The sequence below is a fragment of the Mytilus edulis genome, chromosome 6 (genome assembly GCF_963676685.1).
Source record: "Mytilus edulis chromosome 6, xbMytEdul2.2, whole genome shotgun sequence".
In the NCBI taxonomy this organism is placed as follows: Eukaryota; Metazoa; Mollusca; class Bivalvia; order Mytilida; family Mytilidae; genus Mytilus; species Mytilus edulis.
Window position 1 is genome coordinate 78405846 of NC_092349.1, and position 20323 is coordinate 78426168.

Below are 20323 nucleotides of genomic sequence, written 5' to 3' on the forward strand. Positions count from 1 at the left end.
CGGAAACAATACATGATAACAATATGACCGCAGTTGAAAGGAATACATGTAGTTTAAATATGTCAACATAAAATATGTCAACATGGGCTGTTGTTTCTCTTCCGAGGTAAGACTCTGTACATTCTGTTTTGCAGAATAACAATTAAAAAAGATATCAGGGTAAAATAGAAAAAAGTTGGAGTTCAGAACCTACAAAAAAAATATTGACACCTTATGTTTGTGGCATAACATCGTGGCCACAAGTTAATTTGTTTTCTGTTTAGTATTGAATTTATATTAAGATCCATTTTGTTACATCTTGTGATCAATTTTATTTGGCAATCGTCAATGGCAGTCAGCAGGGTAAAGGAACATCAGTTGTTAGTCAAATGCGTTTTTGCTTAAATATACTTTTTCACTTTTTTGGTCTTTTGGAAAATGTTGTTTGTGCTGTATTTAGGCCCTTCTACAACGAAATTTGTTTTACATGCACACGTATAAAAATTGCGGTTTTTCTCCAACGCAATCATAGGTTTGAACGTAGTTTTCAATTTAGACTCGTAAATATATATACATGTATATACACACAACTGAAAATAAATTAATCGAGTACATATTTATAAACGGTTTAATGTCGATAAGAAGGTCTACTTGCAATAATTATAAAAACTTAACAAATTTTGTAGTATTGTGTTAAAATATAAATTAATCGTAATGTAGTTATTGTGACAATGTTAATTTTACGATCATATTAAGTAAACAAGTACATTCTGATGATGATGTTGTTTGATTCCACAAAACCAGTATCAAATGTATCATAATACAACTATTGAGTTCGTGTTGAAAAGTGAAATTGCATACTCTAGAGTGCATTGATAGAATTATTTCATAAATTGCCAAAAATATATCATCTGTCAGCCTAGCTCGAACGTCCTCTTGCCTGAAGAACCTACTACGATCTTTATGCAATAGTTTTGAAATAACTGAATTTATAAAAATATTTTATTTAAATTTTCTGTCTTTTGATAGTGGAATTAATGGCATTTAAAACAACTGTTATTTCTATCGTATCCTCGTGGAGAGGGCAAAGGGGGAGGGGACTTACTATCTAATGAGTGGTAGGGATGATCCGTTTGAATCGGTATAACTATTTCGAGCCTAAATTATATGATAAGGCTGAGAATCATGGTGAAATGTATATCAAACGGTTGCCGATTAAAGCAAAAGATTCTAAAAATAACAAGATTTCGATAAGTGTAATCAGTATAGATACTGGTGTATTTTTAATAAAAAAAGATATATATATGACAGGGTATTTCTTTTGGTTAATTCATACATATACATAACGAAGAGGTTGAGGTATTGACCAACAATTATTGAAGAGATCAAACCCTCCCCGTCTAAATCCATGAGATCGTGTACAGCAGATTTAGATATGTGTTACATATAGAAGAGGGACGAAAGATACCACATGGACAGTCAAAACATAAATCGAAAATAAACAGACAACGACATGGCTGAAAATGAAAAAGACAAAAAGACAACCAATAGTACACATGACACAACTTAGAAAACTAAAGAATAAGCAACACGAACCCCATCAAAAACTAGGGGTGGTCTCAGGTGCTCCGGAAGGGTTAGCAGATTCTGCTCGACATGTGGCATCTTTCGTGTTGCTTATGTAATATCAAATCCTATAAATAGTCTAATTCGGAGGGTCACATTTATGAAAGAGAAGGGGGTTGTAGTTACGACATAAGGAACACATCCGATAATATTTGTAAAACAGTTATTCCATAACTGTCAACCAACTCGTAATGGCGTCTGTAAAATTTACGAAGGGATGATTTCAACTTAACTATTTGAAACTCTTGGTTTACTAGCTTCCTTGTGAGCAGTAACCCTCTATCAGGAAAATCATGATAGGATACGCAAGCATGGGAATAACGTATCAATTGGGAGATATATACCCCGTATGCAGGTACTGCTGGAATGTTGCTACTTAGAAATGCAAAGTTCACAATTGGAAAGCTGAAATTATCTTTTTTGTCGTAAAGTTTGTTTTTAACCGACCCTCATTATTATTTTCTAGATGTAAGTCAAGATATGAGGCCAACTTGATTGTATCTGTAGTATCCTCTATCTCTAGTTCGATGTGAAAGATGCGTTGAACATAGTCACCAAATTTTGAATTATTTAGTGAAAGAACATCATCTTTATAGCGGAAAGTAAAGTTAAAGGATTTTGCTAACTTCTTATCTTTCTTTCTAAAAAGTTCCTGTATGAAGTCAGCCTCATAAAGATAAAGAAACAAGTCCGCAAGAAGAGGGACACAATTTGATCCCATTAGAATGACGACAGTCCGTTAAAAAACACGTCCTCCGAACGTCACAAATATGTTGTCAATCAAAACATCAAGCATCTTGATAATGTCCGTTTCAAAGCATTTTTGCTTAAATCAGAGTGATCCTTTACAAAGTAGGATTTATCCCTCCCTACGACAAGATACTGGTATCTTCGTTGGCCATTCTTTTTTATGAAACAAAGCAATAACAACTATTTCAATTTGTCTTTTTGTTTGGAATGTGGAATACTTGTGTAAAGAGTAGAAAAGTCAAATGTTTTAATACTATTACAAGATAAAAGAGAGTTATATTGAAGGTACTCTAACAGATCTTTGATATTTTCAAGTATCCACATCTGATTCACGCCACCTCTAGAATAGGCAGTTTCGCAATAACTTGATTGCTGATAAAACAGATGATAATAAATTAGAAAGAGGATTCGTGGAGCACTTGGAAGACCCATCAATATATCGTTGTTTGTAATGACACAAATGTACTTTAGGTATCTAGTACAGGGATGGAAGATCCAGTTCTTCATCTTTGGTTGAAATTCCAAAGTTACATATAACAGACCTATGATTATCCAGGATTGCCTCTTTGGTAATTGTCGTGAGTGTATATGTTGAGTTTCCAAGTGAATTATCAATACCTATTCGTTAATCAAGCAGTTAATGTTATGAGTTTTACACACAAAAACTATGTTGTTTGGGGCTTTATCGACGGGGACAACAACATATTTGTCACGGGGTAGGATAAGTGTTTTGCAACATTTTGGTCTTTATAGATTAGCGTAGCATGGACATTGATAGACCCGACCCATTCAGTTTCTTAATTCTGATTTGTATAAACGTCAAATAGAGTATGATTATTCATAACAATCGGCAATGTACTGCTCCCTTCAGATAGGTTTTCCTAAAATGTATGCCGTACGTATTGTATCAACATACTCCATCCTTTCCAGACAACTATAAGGTTCAGCTCCTGAGGAGTGATCACGCGTGCCATACAATTAGCACCTGCTCCGATCCATATTCCGATCAAACTGAAATTACAATGCGTATCCCAAACGTTACACCACAAATGATATACAGTAATATTAACGACACAAGCCACAGATTACAACGCCAAGATCACATAATGAAAAATAAAATCATAAAAGTACTGAACTCACAGGAAAATCCAATCGGATAGTCCATAATCACATGGCAAAATCAAACGACAAAACACATCAAAAACAGATGGACAAGAACTGTCAAATTCCTGACTTGGTACAGGCATTTTCAAATGTAGAAAATGGTGAATTAAACTTGGTTTTATAGCGTTAACACTCTCACTTTGTTGACAGTCTCATCAAATTCCGTTATACTTACAATGATGCGTGAACTAAACAGACATAATAAATAAAAAAAGTCAAAATTTCAAAATGAATGACAAACGATAGTTTATATAGACTTTGGTAATAAAGATATAAGTTGGAAAAATTTGAAAACCACATATCCAAAATAAGCAATGATAAATGATGTTAGAAATGTTTAGCAGAAACACTCACAAACAATAAGTAAGCAAGACAATCATCATCTTAACATTGAAGATAGAGTGAGGAATACTGAAAGATCAAACAGACAATTCGAAAGTTAAAATATCGAGTTGAAAGAAATATTTCTTGAAATCAATTACAATCCATATAAAGTATAACTGAATTTTTGGTGGTATACGAAATCAAGATGGTTATGAGGAAAATACAGAAGAAGTATTGAGGTCTTTTATTTCGGAAGAAATGGACATTCCTAAAGTTGCAGATATACAATTCCAAAATGTACACAGACTTGGTGAGCTGAAAGATGGCAAGGAATTAATCATTATAGCCCGTTTTACTAGTTTCAATGATCGTGAGCGTGTTAACAGAGCGAGTAAACTAAAGAACAAACCACCAATTTCTAAATATCAGGAATACCCACGTGAAATAAATGACAGGCGTAAAACACACTCATCCCGAAAGGAATTCCAAATGCAAAGACAACACGATAAACTTCTTGTAGACGGTGAAGTATACAACCCTTACGCCCATCGTGAACCCCCGCCTACACTTCCAGGTCACTCGTTACCTAATATTGGTGGAGATAAATCAGTAGTTGATTAACATTGTGAAATGCGGAAGTTTATAAGTGTTTTTTCCAAATAAATGTTATAACTATATATCAGTATCTTAGCGGTATAAGAACGCGATTTAATTAAAATGTTTGAAGAACAAAATTGAAATTAAAGTGTCATCATATGATGAGTGTCAGTATTTTTTTTATATGTGAGCGTCACACCAATTACACATCTACTCGAAATAATTAAATCTGTTAATCAGTAAGCCTGTTCATTTAATTTCAGAATGATTTGGAACCATCTTCTTCATCAAAATTATTAAGTGCTCAACAACGTAAATATGTTGATGGTTCAGGGCCTCCTTCGTCAGCAAGACAACATCGGCCTCCTGACAGAAAAGAAAGTGAGTAAACTAAATAAATGAAGACCGCCATCTGGTGCTGGATTTTCTCGCTATGTTGAAGACCCATTGGTGGCCTTCTGTTGTTATCATTCTTTGGTAGGGTTGTTGTCTCTTTTACAAACTTCCCATTTTCATTATCAATTTTATATGATGTTATATATATATGTTATATTTGTTATTCTTGTGGGATTTTGTCTATATGTGTTACATTTTAGTGTTATGTCGTTGTTCTCCTCTTATATTTAATGCGTTTCCCTCGGTTTTAGTTTGTTATCCCGATTTTGTTTTTTGTCCATGGATTTATGAGTTTTGAACAGCGGTATACTACTGTTGCCTTTATTTATATAATACATGTAGTGTATTTGTCCATTATTCTTTTGAAAGCCGATAGGTCCTTAAATCAAGCTATTTGAATAAATTGTTTGGTTGTTATAAACGAATTTTATGCATGTTGCATTTGGGTGGTAGGTTATATTTATACCGTAACAAAACCGGTATGACAAGCGTATGTCCTTGGTTTTTTAAACTAAATAGTGTATATCAAAAGATTTTTTTTACTTTGGATCTCAATAGGCGAACATTTGATTATAATTACCGTGTGTGTGCACGATGTACATATATCTGAGATTATGGTCTTACTTTTCTATTGTCTGAAATATATTTAACGTGTATGTTGTGTAAACTAGCCGCTTATGGCTGGTAACAATACACTGGACCTAATCTGGCCAGTAAATAACATCAGAACACAAAACACGAAAACTAAGGAAATTTAAACAGTTGAACCAAGAAAATATAGTTAGATATACTGTTCCCATGTTAAACAAAACAAAATGTAGATAAAAAAAAATGTTTTACTATAACACACACAAACACACATACGTTCTGAATAAATTTCTTTGATATGATTCTAAAACAAACAATTTGTTTATATTTATGTAAGCAATTCCGGGAGATGATGATGGCCTGGACGTATCTAAAATGAAACCAATCGTCATCCAATCAATGAACAAGGCATTTCAAGTAAGTCAGATATTCGTGTTTATATATAGTAATGGAAAGAAAGGTGTACAACATTATTTATAACACAAAAGCACTACACGCACAAAATAAACAAGGAAAAATTATTAATAATAATGCTATTCTTCATCCTCACAACTTTTTTCAAGAGTCTTCGTTATCTTCAGATTTGTATTTGAGAGTCGCCGGTAACTTTGAATTCAGACTTGTCTTTGAGTGTGGTAACTTTGAATTCAAACTGGTCTTTTAATGTCTCTGGTAACTTTGAATTCAGACTTGTCTTTGAATCTGGTAACTTCGAATTGAGACTAGTCTTTTAGAGTCTCTGGTAACTTTGAATTTAGACTTGTCTTTGAAAGTCTTTGATAACTTCGAATTTAGACTTGCTTTAAGAGTATCTGGTAACTTCGAACTCACTTGTTTTAAGATAACTTTGAGATGCCCGGGTAACTTCGAATTCAGACTTGGTATATGAGTGTATTTGAACTTCGAAGTCAAACTTGTCTATGAGATTATCGGGAAAATAAGAACTTGTCCTTGATTATGAGTCTCTGGTAACTTCGAATTCATCTGTTTTTAGATAACTGCAAATTCAGAATTGTTTTAGAGTCCATGGTAACTTTGCGTTATGGCTTGTCTTTAAGAATCTCTGATCACTTTGAATTGAGAGAGCTACAGCTGGTATGTCTTATCATTTACAAGAAACATGAGAAAAATGAGATTCCGTTCATAAAGTTAAAAAAAAAAAAAAATAGTAACGAAAAACCATCATATGAATGAGAAAGTCGGATTGCTATGGTCCAAAACAAAGTGCAGGCAATTTTCTTTTAATAATGACCATTTATAGACATTATAGATGCATGAATTCATCCAACCAACATCCACCACCATGAAAGTTTATGTTTGACATGTATGCACTAAGGTCAGTTTGGAGATGCATAATAATAGAAGGGACTAATATTGTATAATTAAAGTGCTTGTAAGGCAGCACTGAACGGTAAAGATTGCTTCAATTTATCTCTGGGAATTAAAATTAACCATTGCATTGGTTGGAGTTGATTTAACTGCAATTCAAGACAAAGGAAGATAACTCCAAATTTTTCGAAGATGATTCTAACAATGACTCCATTCTACTTTTAGATATGACATTAGATTTATGTACCTTGCAAAAGTTATGTAATATTCTTGACCTCATTTTGTGCAGTAATATATGAGCATATATTACATTAATAAATTTTAGGAAATGTTCATGGATAGGATGTCTAGAATGTTATAAACAATGCAATATATTTTGTGTGTCAAAAAAGGTAGTGATAAGCCTTGGAACATTTAAGTATCAAGTCAGTCCCAAAAGGTTTGGATTGCAATCTTTACCTAAAAATATTCAAAATAATCTTTTCAGCATATATTTTGAAAAGTTGATATTTTCTTATTCAAAAGCGCCACATGATAATTTAGTATAAATGTCAGCTGTGTGTTATGTAATTTATACAGTTTCGTTTGCTTAGCATGACTTTTTTTTTTTATCACATATCAAATAAGATTGATAAATGTGGCATTGCTGATTTAAAATTATGTTACAATCACTTTATATAATTAGTCAATACATTATGTAGGTTTAGTAATGGTTGAAAACTGAAAACAACTAGTTTAATAATTTCTAGCGTCCAAAGCGCTTTTCTGGAATAACCTTCATCAGTAACGCTCAAAGTCAAACATTAAAAAGATTCAGAAAAAAATATTTATTTTATTTCATTGATCCATAACTATTCTGATTTTGCAACATTTGATACATTTTTAAATACTGAATTTGATTCCTTTGAAAGGACCATGAGAAGTTATATGATGTTATATCAAAGAGTTACCAGGACATGTTAAAAGAACTGCACTGTTTTAAATCAGCATTTGATGAAGATACTTCAGGCATTCCAGAATTGGCAACATGCGTTCGAATATTAGTCAATAGATGTGGTTAGTAATTTTTAAGGTTTTTTAAATTAATGTGTACCTACCATTTCTCCCATTTTAATGAATGAAGGTCTGGATGAGGTTTACAGATAATAGAATAATAGGGAGGGGGGGGGGGGGGGGGTAGAATAATATACAAGAAACAAAAATTGAAATAGGAAATATTAGAAAATAGAGAAAAATTTCCAAAATAAAAAAAAGAAACAAAACTGGAAATTGACAATGTCATAACAAAATACCAAACTCTTATCAAAATTCAAAACAGAAAGTCCTTTTAACAAATGGCAAAAAGCTCAACTAATGGAAAACAATTGTAAAAGTCACATTAACTGAACTGCAAAATACTGATGTTACAAAACCAAAGACTGAGTTCACTACAAACTACAATTTTTCTTTGAGTAATCAGTTAAAACACCTCAAAACTATGTAAACACACTATTTACAGATTAAATACGATTAAGGACCAACAAGAAATTAATTCCCACATATTCATGTGCCTTTTTACATGTAAGGAACATCCTCAGCAGTCAGCAGGTATCTAATAACATCCCAATGGTTTTATTTTCATATTTGGCGAATTAGTTCTATAAATTCAGTTAATATATTCACAAACTTTGTCATGAATATTTTAGAGAAATATTTATATTGTATAGTCATACTTATAGTGCATATAAACCTCTATTTTGTTTAAGGTCAAACATCACTAGAAGTACAGAGAAAAAAGTACCGTGTACAGATTATATTTCCTGAAGAGACATTAATGAAAAATTCACTCAACGACCCACAAGAAATCATATCCTCTCTCAAGCATTTCAACTCAATGAACAAACATTTAGAAAATGTCCTACAGTGCTCTCATAGTATCCAGAACTCTATCAACATTTTATTAAAAGACAAAGATTCTATGCAACAACAAATAATTAAGGAAATGCAATGTTTACCAGCAGATCAAGAACCAGGTGTTGTGTATAATGTTAAAGAAAACATGAGAACATTAGAACAAATACGGAAGAATATTGATGTCATAAAAAAGATATCAGAGGCTCAATTAAAAGATGTTATAGAATCATCAAAAGGATTTTTTGCAAATACTGAATGATATAATTTTAAAAATTTAAATGATATGAAAAGCTATAAAGTTTAAAATGTGATATTAAATAGTGTAAATTCAGAAATTATAGCAATGTTTTTGTTATTACGAAAACTGTGACAGGGATATATAATCGCAATAATTTAAAACTTGCATTTGAAATTTTTACATGAATCAATTAGGATTTTTCTGAATATAGCAATAATTAAAATTGCATTATAGTCTATAATGACAAAATTTCAATAATAAATGCACACAATAATTTCTCACTTTACAGTAGAATTTTTATATTTTTATTTAGTGTAAGTAAGAATTCAATTGACACAGACTCTCTGTTCTTTTGTTTAAAAAATAACTTGCTTTTAAGTTAACATTGTACATCACTCATCACATTCTTTTCTTGAAGAATAAACATCATGGTATATTTCTATCTATTAGTGAACTTTTATTTTAATAACAAATCTTTCTTCATCATTATTGTATAATCTTTCAATCTTTCCATATTGGGTTATGAAACTCAAAATGGCATTATTATTGCATATGGTAGTAAGTTGATTGAAAGAAAATATAATAATAAATTAATCCTAAGAATATGAGCGTCACTGATGAGTCTTATGTAGACGAAAGTCGCGTCTGGTGTACTAAATCCTAATCCTGGTACCTTTGATAACTATTTTCACCACTGGGTCGATGCCACTGCTGTTGGACGTTTCCTGCCCGAGGGTATCATCAGCCCAGAAGTCAGCACTTCGGTGCTGACATGAATATCAATTATGTGGTCATTTTTATAAATTTCCTGTTTACAAAAATTTGAATTTTTCGAATAACTAAGTATTTTCTTATTCCAGGAATAGATTACCTTAGCCATATTTGGCACAACATTTTTGGATCCTCTATGCTCTTCAACTTTGTGCTTTTTTGGCTTTATAACTACTTTGATATGAGCGTCACTCATGAGTCTTATGTAGACGAAATGCGCGTCTGGCTTACTATTATAAATTAATTGAAAGAATATGTCAAATTTCTCAAAGGAAAAAAATAATTCACATCAACATCACCAAATAAAACTAGAGGCTCTCAAGAGCCTGTGTCGCTCACCTTGGTCTTTGTGCATATTAAACAATGGACACAGATAAATTCACTACAAAATTGTGTTTTGGTGATGGTGACGTGTATGTAGATCTTACTGTACTGAACAATTTTGCTACAATTATCTCTATTTATAATGATCTTGGCCCAGTAATTAGTAGAAATTTTTTTTTTAAATTTACCAAAATTTATGAAAAATGTTAAAAATTGACTATAAAGGGCAATAACTCCTAAAAATGCTTTGGTTTTTGAGTTTTAAGCCAAAAACTGCATTTTACACCTATGTTCTATTTTTAGCCATGGTGGCCATCTTGGTTGATTGGCCAGGTCACCGGACACATTTTTTAAACTAAATACCCTAATGATGATTGTGGCCAAGTTTGGTATAATTTGGCCCAGTAGTTTCAGAGGAGAAGATTTTTGTAAAAGATAACTAAGATTTACGGAAAATGGTTAAAAATTGACTATAAAGGGCAATAACTCCTAAAGGGGTCAACTGACCATTTCGGTCTTGTTGACTTACTAGTAAATCTTACTTTGCTGAACATTATTGCTTTTTACAGTTTATCTCTATCTATAATAATATTCAAGATAATAACCAAAAACAGCAAAATTTCCTTAAAATTACCAATTCAGGGGCAGCAACCTAACAACGGGTTGTACGATTCATCTGAAAATTTCAGGACAGATAGATCTTGACCTAATACACAATTTTACCCCCATGTCAGATTTGCTCTAAATGCTTTGGTTTTTGAGTTATAAGTCAAAAAACTGCATTTTACCCAAATGTTCTATTTTTAGCCATGGTGGCCATCTTGGTTGGATGGCCAGGTCACCGGACAAATTTTTTAAACTAGATACCCCAAAGATGATTGTGGCCAAGTTTGGATTAATTTGGCCCAGTAGTTTCAGAGGAAAAGATTTTTGTAAAAGATTACTGAGTTTTACGAAAAATGGTTAAAAATTGACTACAAAGGGCAATAACTCCTAAAGGGGTCAACTGACCATGTTGATCATGTTGACTTATTTGTAGATCTTACTTTGCTGAACATTATTGCTGTTTACAGTTTATCTCTATCTTATAATAATATTCAAGATAATAACCAAAAACAGCAGAATTTCCTTAAAATTACCAATTCAGGGGCAGCAACCCAACAACAGTTTGTCCGATTCATCTGAAAATTTCAGGGCAGATAGATCTTGACCTTATAAACAATTTTACCCCATGTCAGATTTGCTCTAAATGCTTTGGTTTTTGAGTTATAAGCCAAAAACTGCATTTTACCCCTATGTTCTATTTTTAGCCATGGCGGCCATCTTGGTTGGTTTGCCGGGTCACCAGACATATTTTTTAAACTAGATACCCTAATGATGATTGTGGCCAAGTTTGGTTTAATTTGGCCCAGTAGTTTAAGAGGAGAAGATTTTTGTAAAAGTTAACGACGCCGGACACCGACGCCGGATACCGACGCCGGATGCTGACGCGGGACGCCGGACGCCAAGTGATGAGAAAAGCTCACTTGGCCTTTTAGGCCAGGTGAGCTAAAAAAAAAAAGCAAAAACACCCAACATTTGCAGATAGTTACATAGAATGGTCAATAACAAAATAACTAATTGATCATATCATTTATTACAATTCGTTATAAAATCCATTACAATTATTATCACAGATATTCATATAAATTGTGCCGATTTCTACATTTAAAACAAATAAACCTAGAAGTCTTTTCATAAGAACATATAAAAGCAAGTACTATCATGAACAGCTAGACATTTTTATTCATATTTTTTACAAAATTAATATTAAAAAGGGCCCATTCCAAACACTAGCTTTTCCCCTCCCATGTATTAACATTTTTTTTGTACATGTATATAAGAATCTTAACTCTATTAAATATTAGATGAAATAGCCCTTTTAGTGTTTATTTGGACCACTATAACTAAATGTATTCTGACTCTTTGTTGCCGCCTACAATATTAAAGTGCAATGAAAAAATATCCGTCCAGTAAAGCTGCTGAAAGTTAAACCCAAAAGTTAAAGTTTACCATAGTCGATCATGCATTATAATTGAGGTCAAGGTAACCCAATTTTTGTCTGAACCTTGCTTTCCGAATAAATTACCATCTAACATCCCTTTCTTTTCCCCAATAAAACAAACAAAACAAAAACAGGAAATCTAAAAAAACATGATCTAAGTGAAAATATTCATAACAGGTAACATATATATTTGATTTATTCTATAATACAATAAATAAGTTAAATCTTTTTTCATTATTTTTTTTCTGATGAAAGAAAATGATGAGTACAGGTAAACTGTTTATACTATCAAACTCTATCTGATGAAATATTTGCTGCTGGGCATTATGCAAAAACAATCAATCAATCAAAAACTATCATTGGCTTTGCTGACTGATCTCTTTTGAAAACCACATTATAAATACATCATTTTTTGCTACATGAAGATTTTATTCCAGCAGATATTGATCCCTGAGATAAACTGCCAATAGCAGTGTTGGAAAATTGACATTGTAAAGGTAATAATAATAAATCTAAAATATTGCTATAATTTCTAGTCATCCATCAATAAAAAAATTGAATTCTGTTTTAAGATGAAATATCAAATTTTGTAAGTTCCATATTGTTTTCTCTATTCAACCTTGTGTTCTCATTTAACAAACATACCTCCACTTAATAAAATAAAACAACAAATACAATGTCAGATGATTTTTATGATAAATACAGTGAAAACTCTTCTTCATTTTTTAATCCAATATCACGATAATTAACAATGAAAATTCTTCTCCATTTGTTAATCCAATATCACGATAATTAACAGTGAAAACTCTTCTTCATTTGCTAAATCAATATCACGATAATTAACAATGAAAACTCTTCTTCATTTGTTAAATCAATATCACGATAATTAACAATGAAAATTCTTCTCCATTTGTTATTCCAACATCATGATAATTCAAAGCCAGTATTAGATGATATTGCATATCTTAACTTCTCTCTCAAAGTACTTTTCTTTTGATAATTAGGTAATTTCAATAAGTTAAAACACGTAGATGATGTAGGTAGTCTCCCTACTGGGTCCCTTTTCCTAATGTTAAAAAATCCTTTTAATACACTTCCAACTGTGTCTCCTGTGTCCTTTTAAAAAAATAACAATATTAATAAAATTTAAATAACGAGTATGCAACACATCTAAATTTTCTATAATGGAATAACATGAGAACAGCTCTAATTTTCATGCTATTTTTACATGTCTTGTGCATGTCTTTGACAAAATATGAGATAAACAAACTTATTTAAAAAAATTAACAGTGTACAATGTATATTTGAGAGGGAGATGTATGTATTTCATTTTACTTTTTGAAAATTGCAATGAATCAATTCAAAGATATTTTTATAATTAATAACACACAGCATAGCCAGTGGAGTCAATTAAAGGATAATGTCACAACTAATGCAGCAATATAATTACCTGATCATCACTGACTTCAACACATCTGACAGAAAAGGGAGGTTCAAGATTGGAAAATCCTAATAGTGGAGGCTTGGAACAACTGGTTACAAACTAAAATAAATCACATAAAGTATAAGCATAATGAAACCCAGCTTTGAACTACTGGATACAAACTTATTAAATAAACAATGTAAGCATACTAAAATCCAACTAAAACGACTGGTTACAAACTGAAAGAAACATTATTATTGCTATTTTACGAAATTTTCCTTACTGACTGATAATTTCCTTTCTCAGCACAGGAAGAACTGTGGTGTAGTGGTTAGTGCATCAGACTACTAACACAAAGGTTCATAGTTCGATTTCCGGTCCAGGATGAAAATTTTAAGGTCTGAATTTTCGGCTCTCCCTCGACACAATTTGCGAGTATGGTCTTGAGGAAACGATGATAGTCCCTTGGAAGGGAAAATAAATGGCTGACATGTGTTAAGAGAGAGCCATATCTCTTACATGTAAAAGACACCCTTGTACATTTCGACAAAGAGCAGGCTAATGCCTCTACAAGGCAGCACTTCACTCACAAGTGGAAAGGGATTAATATAAGTTGCAAAACTTGTTTCCCACTCAGCACAGTAGCTAGAATGATATGAAAAATTATCGCTGGAAACTTAAGGAGCAGGTGTCTTTGTCAATGAAATTAACAAAGTTGACATTGATAAAATAGTAATAACACATTAGCATTGGTTTTCTCAACTCGATTGCTTTTCTCACTTTTGCTGTACATCCTCAAGCGAGAAAATTGTTGAGATGACCAACGATAATCTATAAATCCTTCAAATTACTTGTAAAATACTTCTATTTAAATGCAACAATAATCAATTGAAACTGCATTTATATATTTTGTACATTTAATAATATACTCTTAAAAAAGAAAACATTATTTTTTAAGTCCCACATACAGTAAATTTTTTACCTTTAGAAATAATCCTTTTTCTTCTCTGTTAAAATCTTTTCCTAATATATCCCACATCCAGTTAATAACTTTATGGTTGTTATGGTAACCACCGTAATATTGAGTATTCCGTCTAAAGTTATAAATATGAAAAAGATTATTACTATCAAATTAAAGTAGACTACTGGTATTCCTGTTTGATTCATGCCTTGCTGATACAACTGTTTGTTTAAGTATAGCATTGTTCATTGTAATAAATTGTTAAACACTTGCCTGTGTACAAAACAGATATATCTACATTTTTTTCATTTCAACTGACAATTGCAAATTTTGGAAAGAACTTACATTTTATGAATGTGTACATATCTACCAATATTTTTTTTATAAAATCGATTTGTTTCAAATTATTATGACAAACTTTAACAATGTGTCCTGTAAAGTTGATCACTTTTTGAACCACTTCACAACAGATATCTATGATCAAACACATTTAAGAGGTATTGGAGTACTGGCTCATCAAAGTGAGAGGGTTAGCGCTATAAAACCAGGTTTAATCCACCATTTTCTACATTTGAAAATGCCTGTACCAAGTCAGGAATATGACAGTTCTTGTCAATTTGTTTTTGATGCGTTTTGTTATTTGATTTTGCCATGTGATTATGGACTTTTCGAATTGATTTTCCTCTAAGTTCAGTATTTTTGTGATTTTACTTTTTATCTATGCAAAATCAGTGTATTCTTAAAACAAACTTTTGCATTTAAAATAAATCAATATTGAAAATTCTTATTCAACCTTAGAATTATTACCTTAAATCTTGTATATCTAATTCTGCATTGTCACCAGATATTAGTTTCTGTAACTCTGGTGCGGAGAGAATCAATAACCAATCAGAATTAATGACACCTTTAAATCCCCTGATGAATGCTTGTGTTTGGTCCTTTATCTGTTTATACATTCTAAAGTGGGCCATCAGGTGGACATATCGGATTCTAAAATGTGTATAGAATAATTGTGAAGCAAATTGCATAAATAAAGACAAAATTATAACTGTTTCTGAAGAAAGCAGTATAATAAGTAGGAAGATGGAGATTGTTGGTAGTATCTTTTTGATTCATTCACAGCATGTCTAGATTTTAAGCTAAATAGAGCAAATGACAAATATTTACATAGTACACTTGTATTACTTTAAACCTTGAGTGTCATCATTTTATTGGCAATAGTATGTTGCTGGATTGATGTCTCAAAATCAGTTTTTCATACACAGTCAGGGGACTTACTTAAATGAGTGATTTTCTAAATCACTGATTTAGTTACATTATTTCCATAAAGGTTGGAAGTAAGAGTTGTCTTTCTTTAATAATCACCTATTTAAGTAGTACAAATTAATCACTAGAAGAAGTGATTTAACTTTACTGTAGCTTTAAATATAGAATACTAATGATCCAGGGACTAATTATGTTTCTAAACTTATCAGAACCAACATCTGTGTTGTCTAGGATGACCAGGTCATTTCAGGTGATGACCTTGTACTGAATCTAGGATAATGACACACAAATCACTTGTTTAAGTATCATACCTCAATTTCCTTCCCAAAAATCACTGATTTAAGTATCATTATTTTAATAACCCCCACTAATTTCAACATCCCTGAACAGTGAAATTTTTATCGTGAACAGTAGAATTTTATAACATAATCTGAAAGATGAAACCTTGAACTTTACAGGAAAAATACTCCCACTGCTGGGAAAAATCTGTGAAGAAAGTATCAGTTCATTATGTAAAGCCATTATTATAGCATTTTTTCAACTAAAATAGAATTTGCAGATAAATGATTGCATCCAAGGCATAAATCTTGCTACATAAAAGAAGCAAAAAGTTCATTTTTTCAACTTTATTAATGAAAAGATATTATTTAAACCTATGTGTTTAAAATTTTGGTAAAATTACAAAATCACAATTTGTGACAAAACTTCGAAATTTGCTACTCAAATAAGTGATTTAAAAATCACTTACTTCAATAAGTTCCCTGACTGAAACATCTGACATTTTATTTGAATAAAATATACATTCAACGGCTCTTAACACAGTACATCAGAGAGGTTAATAATTGTCATATTTCACTGTATATACTTACTTGTTTTCATTTGTGACTGGAATAGCTTTACCACCAGGAACCAGTTCATGAGTTTCTACCCTTCCCATGATATCTTCATCTAATGAGAAGGTCAACCCAAGGTCATCAACATCACCGTCATAATGCTAGAAATAGAAACCAATTTAATACACTCGAATTAAAGTTAATATAGTTTACAACATAAGTTTAACAATACAAACAAACAGCAAATATTATAAAACAGGGTCAAACCAAGGTCAGCATCATGGTGTTCTTTTCTAGTCTTTGATCATTTTTACTAACGACTGTAATTCATTGAGTTTCAAAGTTTCTACATTTTAACCAGTTTTTAATTCTTGCATATAATAAAGGTCCTTGTTTCATACTATTGTTTTTATAAATCTAAATCTAAATTGTACACATTTGTGGCAAATATATCCCTCATATGTAAGCTCCTGGTTAAACATTTTTTTTTAAAGTTTATATAATATTAAAGTTCAGAATGGAAATAGTGAATATGTCAGAGAGATAACAACCCAACCTTGTATACTTGAAGGAACATCTATATACTTTTCTTTCTTTTTAGGCCTTAGCTTTACAAGTAATTTTACCTTAACATATGACAAGTTTTTAGCAAGTTCTGGATCTAGTGATGGAAGTTCATCTAGTGAACTGTAGGTGGCGCTCTGTTGGTGTCCTAACATCTGTGTCAGAAAAAATGGAGCAAACGGAACTTCTACAACTATTCCCTGAAAATATCAAAATAAATCTTGTCTTCACAAACCAGGTAAAAAAAGTTAACATTTTCTCCTAATGTAAGAAGTCTCTCACTAAATGAAGCTCTGCATATCAAGATGAAACACAGCAATAATAGCATTTTGTTTGATAATGAAATACACAACAATTTTATTGTTTCTTTTTTCTGTTTCATAAAATAATTGTAAGTCTAATTTGTTCAGACAATGTGTGAAATTTCAAATCTACAAGTCTGTTTTCTTTTAATTTGTAAAGTAATAATGAAGGTATGCATAGTGTTACAGTCATAATTATCATAAATCTAGAAAAAATCAGTAGCATGAGGCTATATAATCTATGAAAACTATTATACACAATTTTTTTGGTAAGTCGTTATAAACTTAAGGTCACATATTAAAATCTATTATTATATCAAAAAAGATCTTTAACTGCCATGAATAAAAGACGTTATTGATGGACTCACCTCATAAACAGCTTTCCCTAGCATTTTACCAACAAATTCAAACAAGGACAGATGATTTTCTTGGATATAAGATGTCGATGAAGGATACAATTTTTGTTCTGATGTCACCTGTAATTAACAATACTTATATACATATCAAACAATATATCTAAGTTAGGTTAAGATTGCGATACACTAGTACTGTACACATGAATATTTGATTTATTCAGGATGAATAAAGATTTAAAAATAATAATGGAAGTTGTTAATTTTTCAATCACTATATCAATTATTGTTCATGTATGACTGGGATGGGGTGGGCAGGATTGGGTTTCCTCTAACATAGAAATAAGAAGGTATAGGTTGATTGCAAATAATACAACTATCAACTAGAGATCAAGGGATATTTAAGAATGACAAGCAATGACATGCTATTATCAAATATCATTTTGGAAATATGTTTTTTTTTATCAATTTTAAGATACAATAAAATTAAGAATGAAAATGGGGAATGTGTCAAAGAGACAACTACCCGACCATAGAAAAAACAACAGCTGAAGGTCACCAACAGGTCTTAAATGTAGCGAGAAATTTCGGCACCCAGAGGTGTCCTTCAGCTGGCCCCTAAACAAAAATATACTAGTTCAGTGATAATGAACGCAATACTTATTTCCAAATTGTACACAAGGAACTGAAATTAAAATAATACAAGACTAACAAAGGCTAGAGAAGAAGGATAGAAGGATTATTCTTAAAATTTAAGAAATCTATGCAGATGAGACAATCAAAACTTGTTTAATTTGGTTATTTTTCTGCTTTAATCAAATATCAGTCCGTGACCAGTAAACATTAATTTTCTGTAAACAATTAACATCTAAAGTTAAATCTCAGAATGTGGAAAGTAAAGCATCACGTGGTACATATATAACTAATTTAGCCTGCTAAGTATTAACAGTAAATTCAAACTTTTTTTGGGTGAGGTTTGGGTGGCTAAGTCTTTAGTTTTCCATGATATGTTTTGCACACTGAAGTTTTTCTTTTGAAGGATTGTATATTGTTCCATAGCAGTTTTCATCAACTTATGCATTTGGTATCATTGTCTTTCTTTATTAACTATGAAATATTACCTTGAATAAGTTGAGGGAAGGATCAAACACTCGGCTGATAGTCTCCTCCAGAAATTCTTTAAATACTCCATCCTGGTCTATACCTGCTTCATCTAATCCCTACAAGTGTACAGAGAATGTAAAATCACTGCATACATTTAGAAAGACTGATGTCAGACAACAAATCATAGAATCTAAACAAACTTCTCATATTCCTGCTTATACCCCCTCTGCAATAAGAAGTATTTAGTTTAGATCAGTGTTAGATTCTGTGGATAAAATTTATTTTGATGGGTACCAATTTTTGTGGATTGGGAAAAACTTGAACTTTTGTGGATATTTTAATGCATGGTTTTGCCAAGTCTCCATACAAGTCTATTAGTCCAGTCAAACTAAGATTTAACTCAAACTAATTGCAACAGAAAATGTTTTAGTTCTAAACTATAGCAGTATGCCCTTTATATACACAGAAAAAAGTCCCAGAAAATCTAACTTGAGGAGAACTCAAAATCAGCATTTTTAATTTCCTATTGAGATTAACATTGGAAGGGGATATAACTCTTGGCAAAAATGAGTCTTTTTTGGTCAGTTTTTTGTTGTTTTTCTTAAAATGTATGTAAAGTATGATACTTTGATGGGGTTATAAGTTTGTATTTGACTAAATTATATAATCTTCTGCTCATGAAATGTACAAAACCGAAGTGATATGGGTAGTTTTATTTTTTTCATGCATTTTTCATTTAAGAAGTTGCAAATTTGAAGCATTGTAACCATTTTGAAAAAATTCTGTGAAAATTTGATATCATTGTTTATATCTGTATATTATATTGTATATAATTGACCTTAGTCAAGTTTTCGGTAATTTAAGAATATGTGCGATAACTTTTAATTTTGCTGTAATTTTTGGGCCAAATAAGGGTTGCCCCTACTCCTTTGTTATTTACTATCAATCTTGGTGGATTATATTCAATGATGAAACTTACCTGTTCATTTATGAACTTCACCCTGATGAGCCCCTTCATTGATTTAGTTGGTAGCTGTGCTAGTTGTCTGTAACCATCCTACAAATAGAATTTGTCATTAATATTAGTTTTGTAGATAAATTTGTCATTTAATGAAAGAATATTTGAACTACTTCATTACTGTTAAGTATACGATTAGTAAAGTGATTCAACTTTTCAAATTGGGTGTGAATTTGGGCAGATTTACTTCATATCATCTGTGGCATGATTGATAGACTGATTGATTGGTTGTGTTCAACGCCACTTTGGCACACTGGCTATTTCATGGCAGCTGATGATTTTTATTGCTGATGAAAGCCAGATTATCTGAGTGAATCACAGAACTTTGCCAGCAAAATATGCTAGGGAAAGTAAGTTTGTCTTTGTCATTCCTGTAATCAGAGGTGTTTAATAGGAATGGATATTGTCAATTTATTTTCTAAACATATGAGTTTGAATGTCCCTTTGGTATCCTGTACTCTCACTATCCTGTTAAC

General features: G+C 31.6%; 2 protein-coding genes across 5 annotated transcripts in view; one reads left to right on the plus strand and one right to left on the minus strand.

Moving 5' to 3' along the window:
* Positions 1 to 9330, plus strand: LOC139528513 (uncharacterized). The gene is made up of 5 exons (XM_071324533.1): positions 1 to 106; positions 4704 to 4821; positions 5762 to 5841; positions 7665 to 7809; positions 8499 to 9330. Exons 1-5 carry the CDS (start codon positions 83 to 85, stop codon positions 8903 to 8905), a joined length of 774 nt encoding a protein of 257 aa, XP_071180634.1. The 5' UTR covers positions 1 to 82; the 3' UTR covers positions 8906 to 9330.
* A 2266-nt stretch (positions 9331 to 11596) lies between these two features.
* The window catches only part of LOC139528515 (ubiquitin-protein ligase E3B-like), a 45776-nt gene continuing 37049 nt past the window's right edge, over positions 11597 to 20323 (minus strand). For 2 of the 4 annotated variants that reach the window (XM_071324538.1, XM_071324537.1), the window contains exons 24-32: positions 19809 to 19886; positions 18847 to 18945; positions 17741 to 17848; positions 17133 to 17270; positions 16543 to 16667; positions 15215 to 15397; positions 14429 to 14540; positions 13474 to 13566; positions 12854 to 13139 (exon numbers count right to left, since the gene is read on the minus strand). In XM_071324538.1, coding sequence (XP_071180639.1) covers positions 12948 to 13139; positions 13474 to 13566; positions 14429 to 14540; positions 15215 to 15397; positions 16543 to 16667; positions 17133 to 17270; positions 17741 to 17848; positions 18847 to 18945; positions 19809 to 19886 — 1128 coding nt within the window. In that variant the 3' untranslated portion in view covers positions 12854 to 12947. Of the gene's footprint in view, positions 12784 to 12853; positions 13140 to 13473; positions 13567 to 14428; positions 14541 to 15214; positions 15398 to 16542; positions 16668 to 17132; positions 17271 to 17740; positions 17849 to 18846; positions 18946 to 19808; positions 19887 to 20323 lie in introns of those variants that run through there. The other 2 variants (XM_071324536.1, XM_071324535.1) reach the window with 2 other exon arrangements.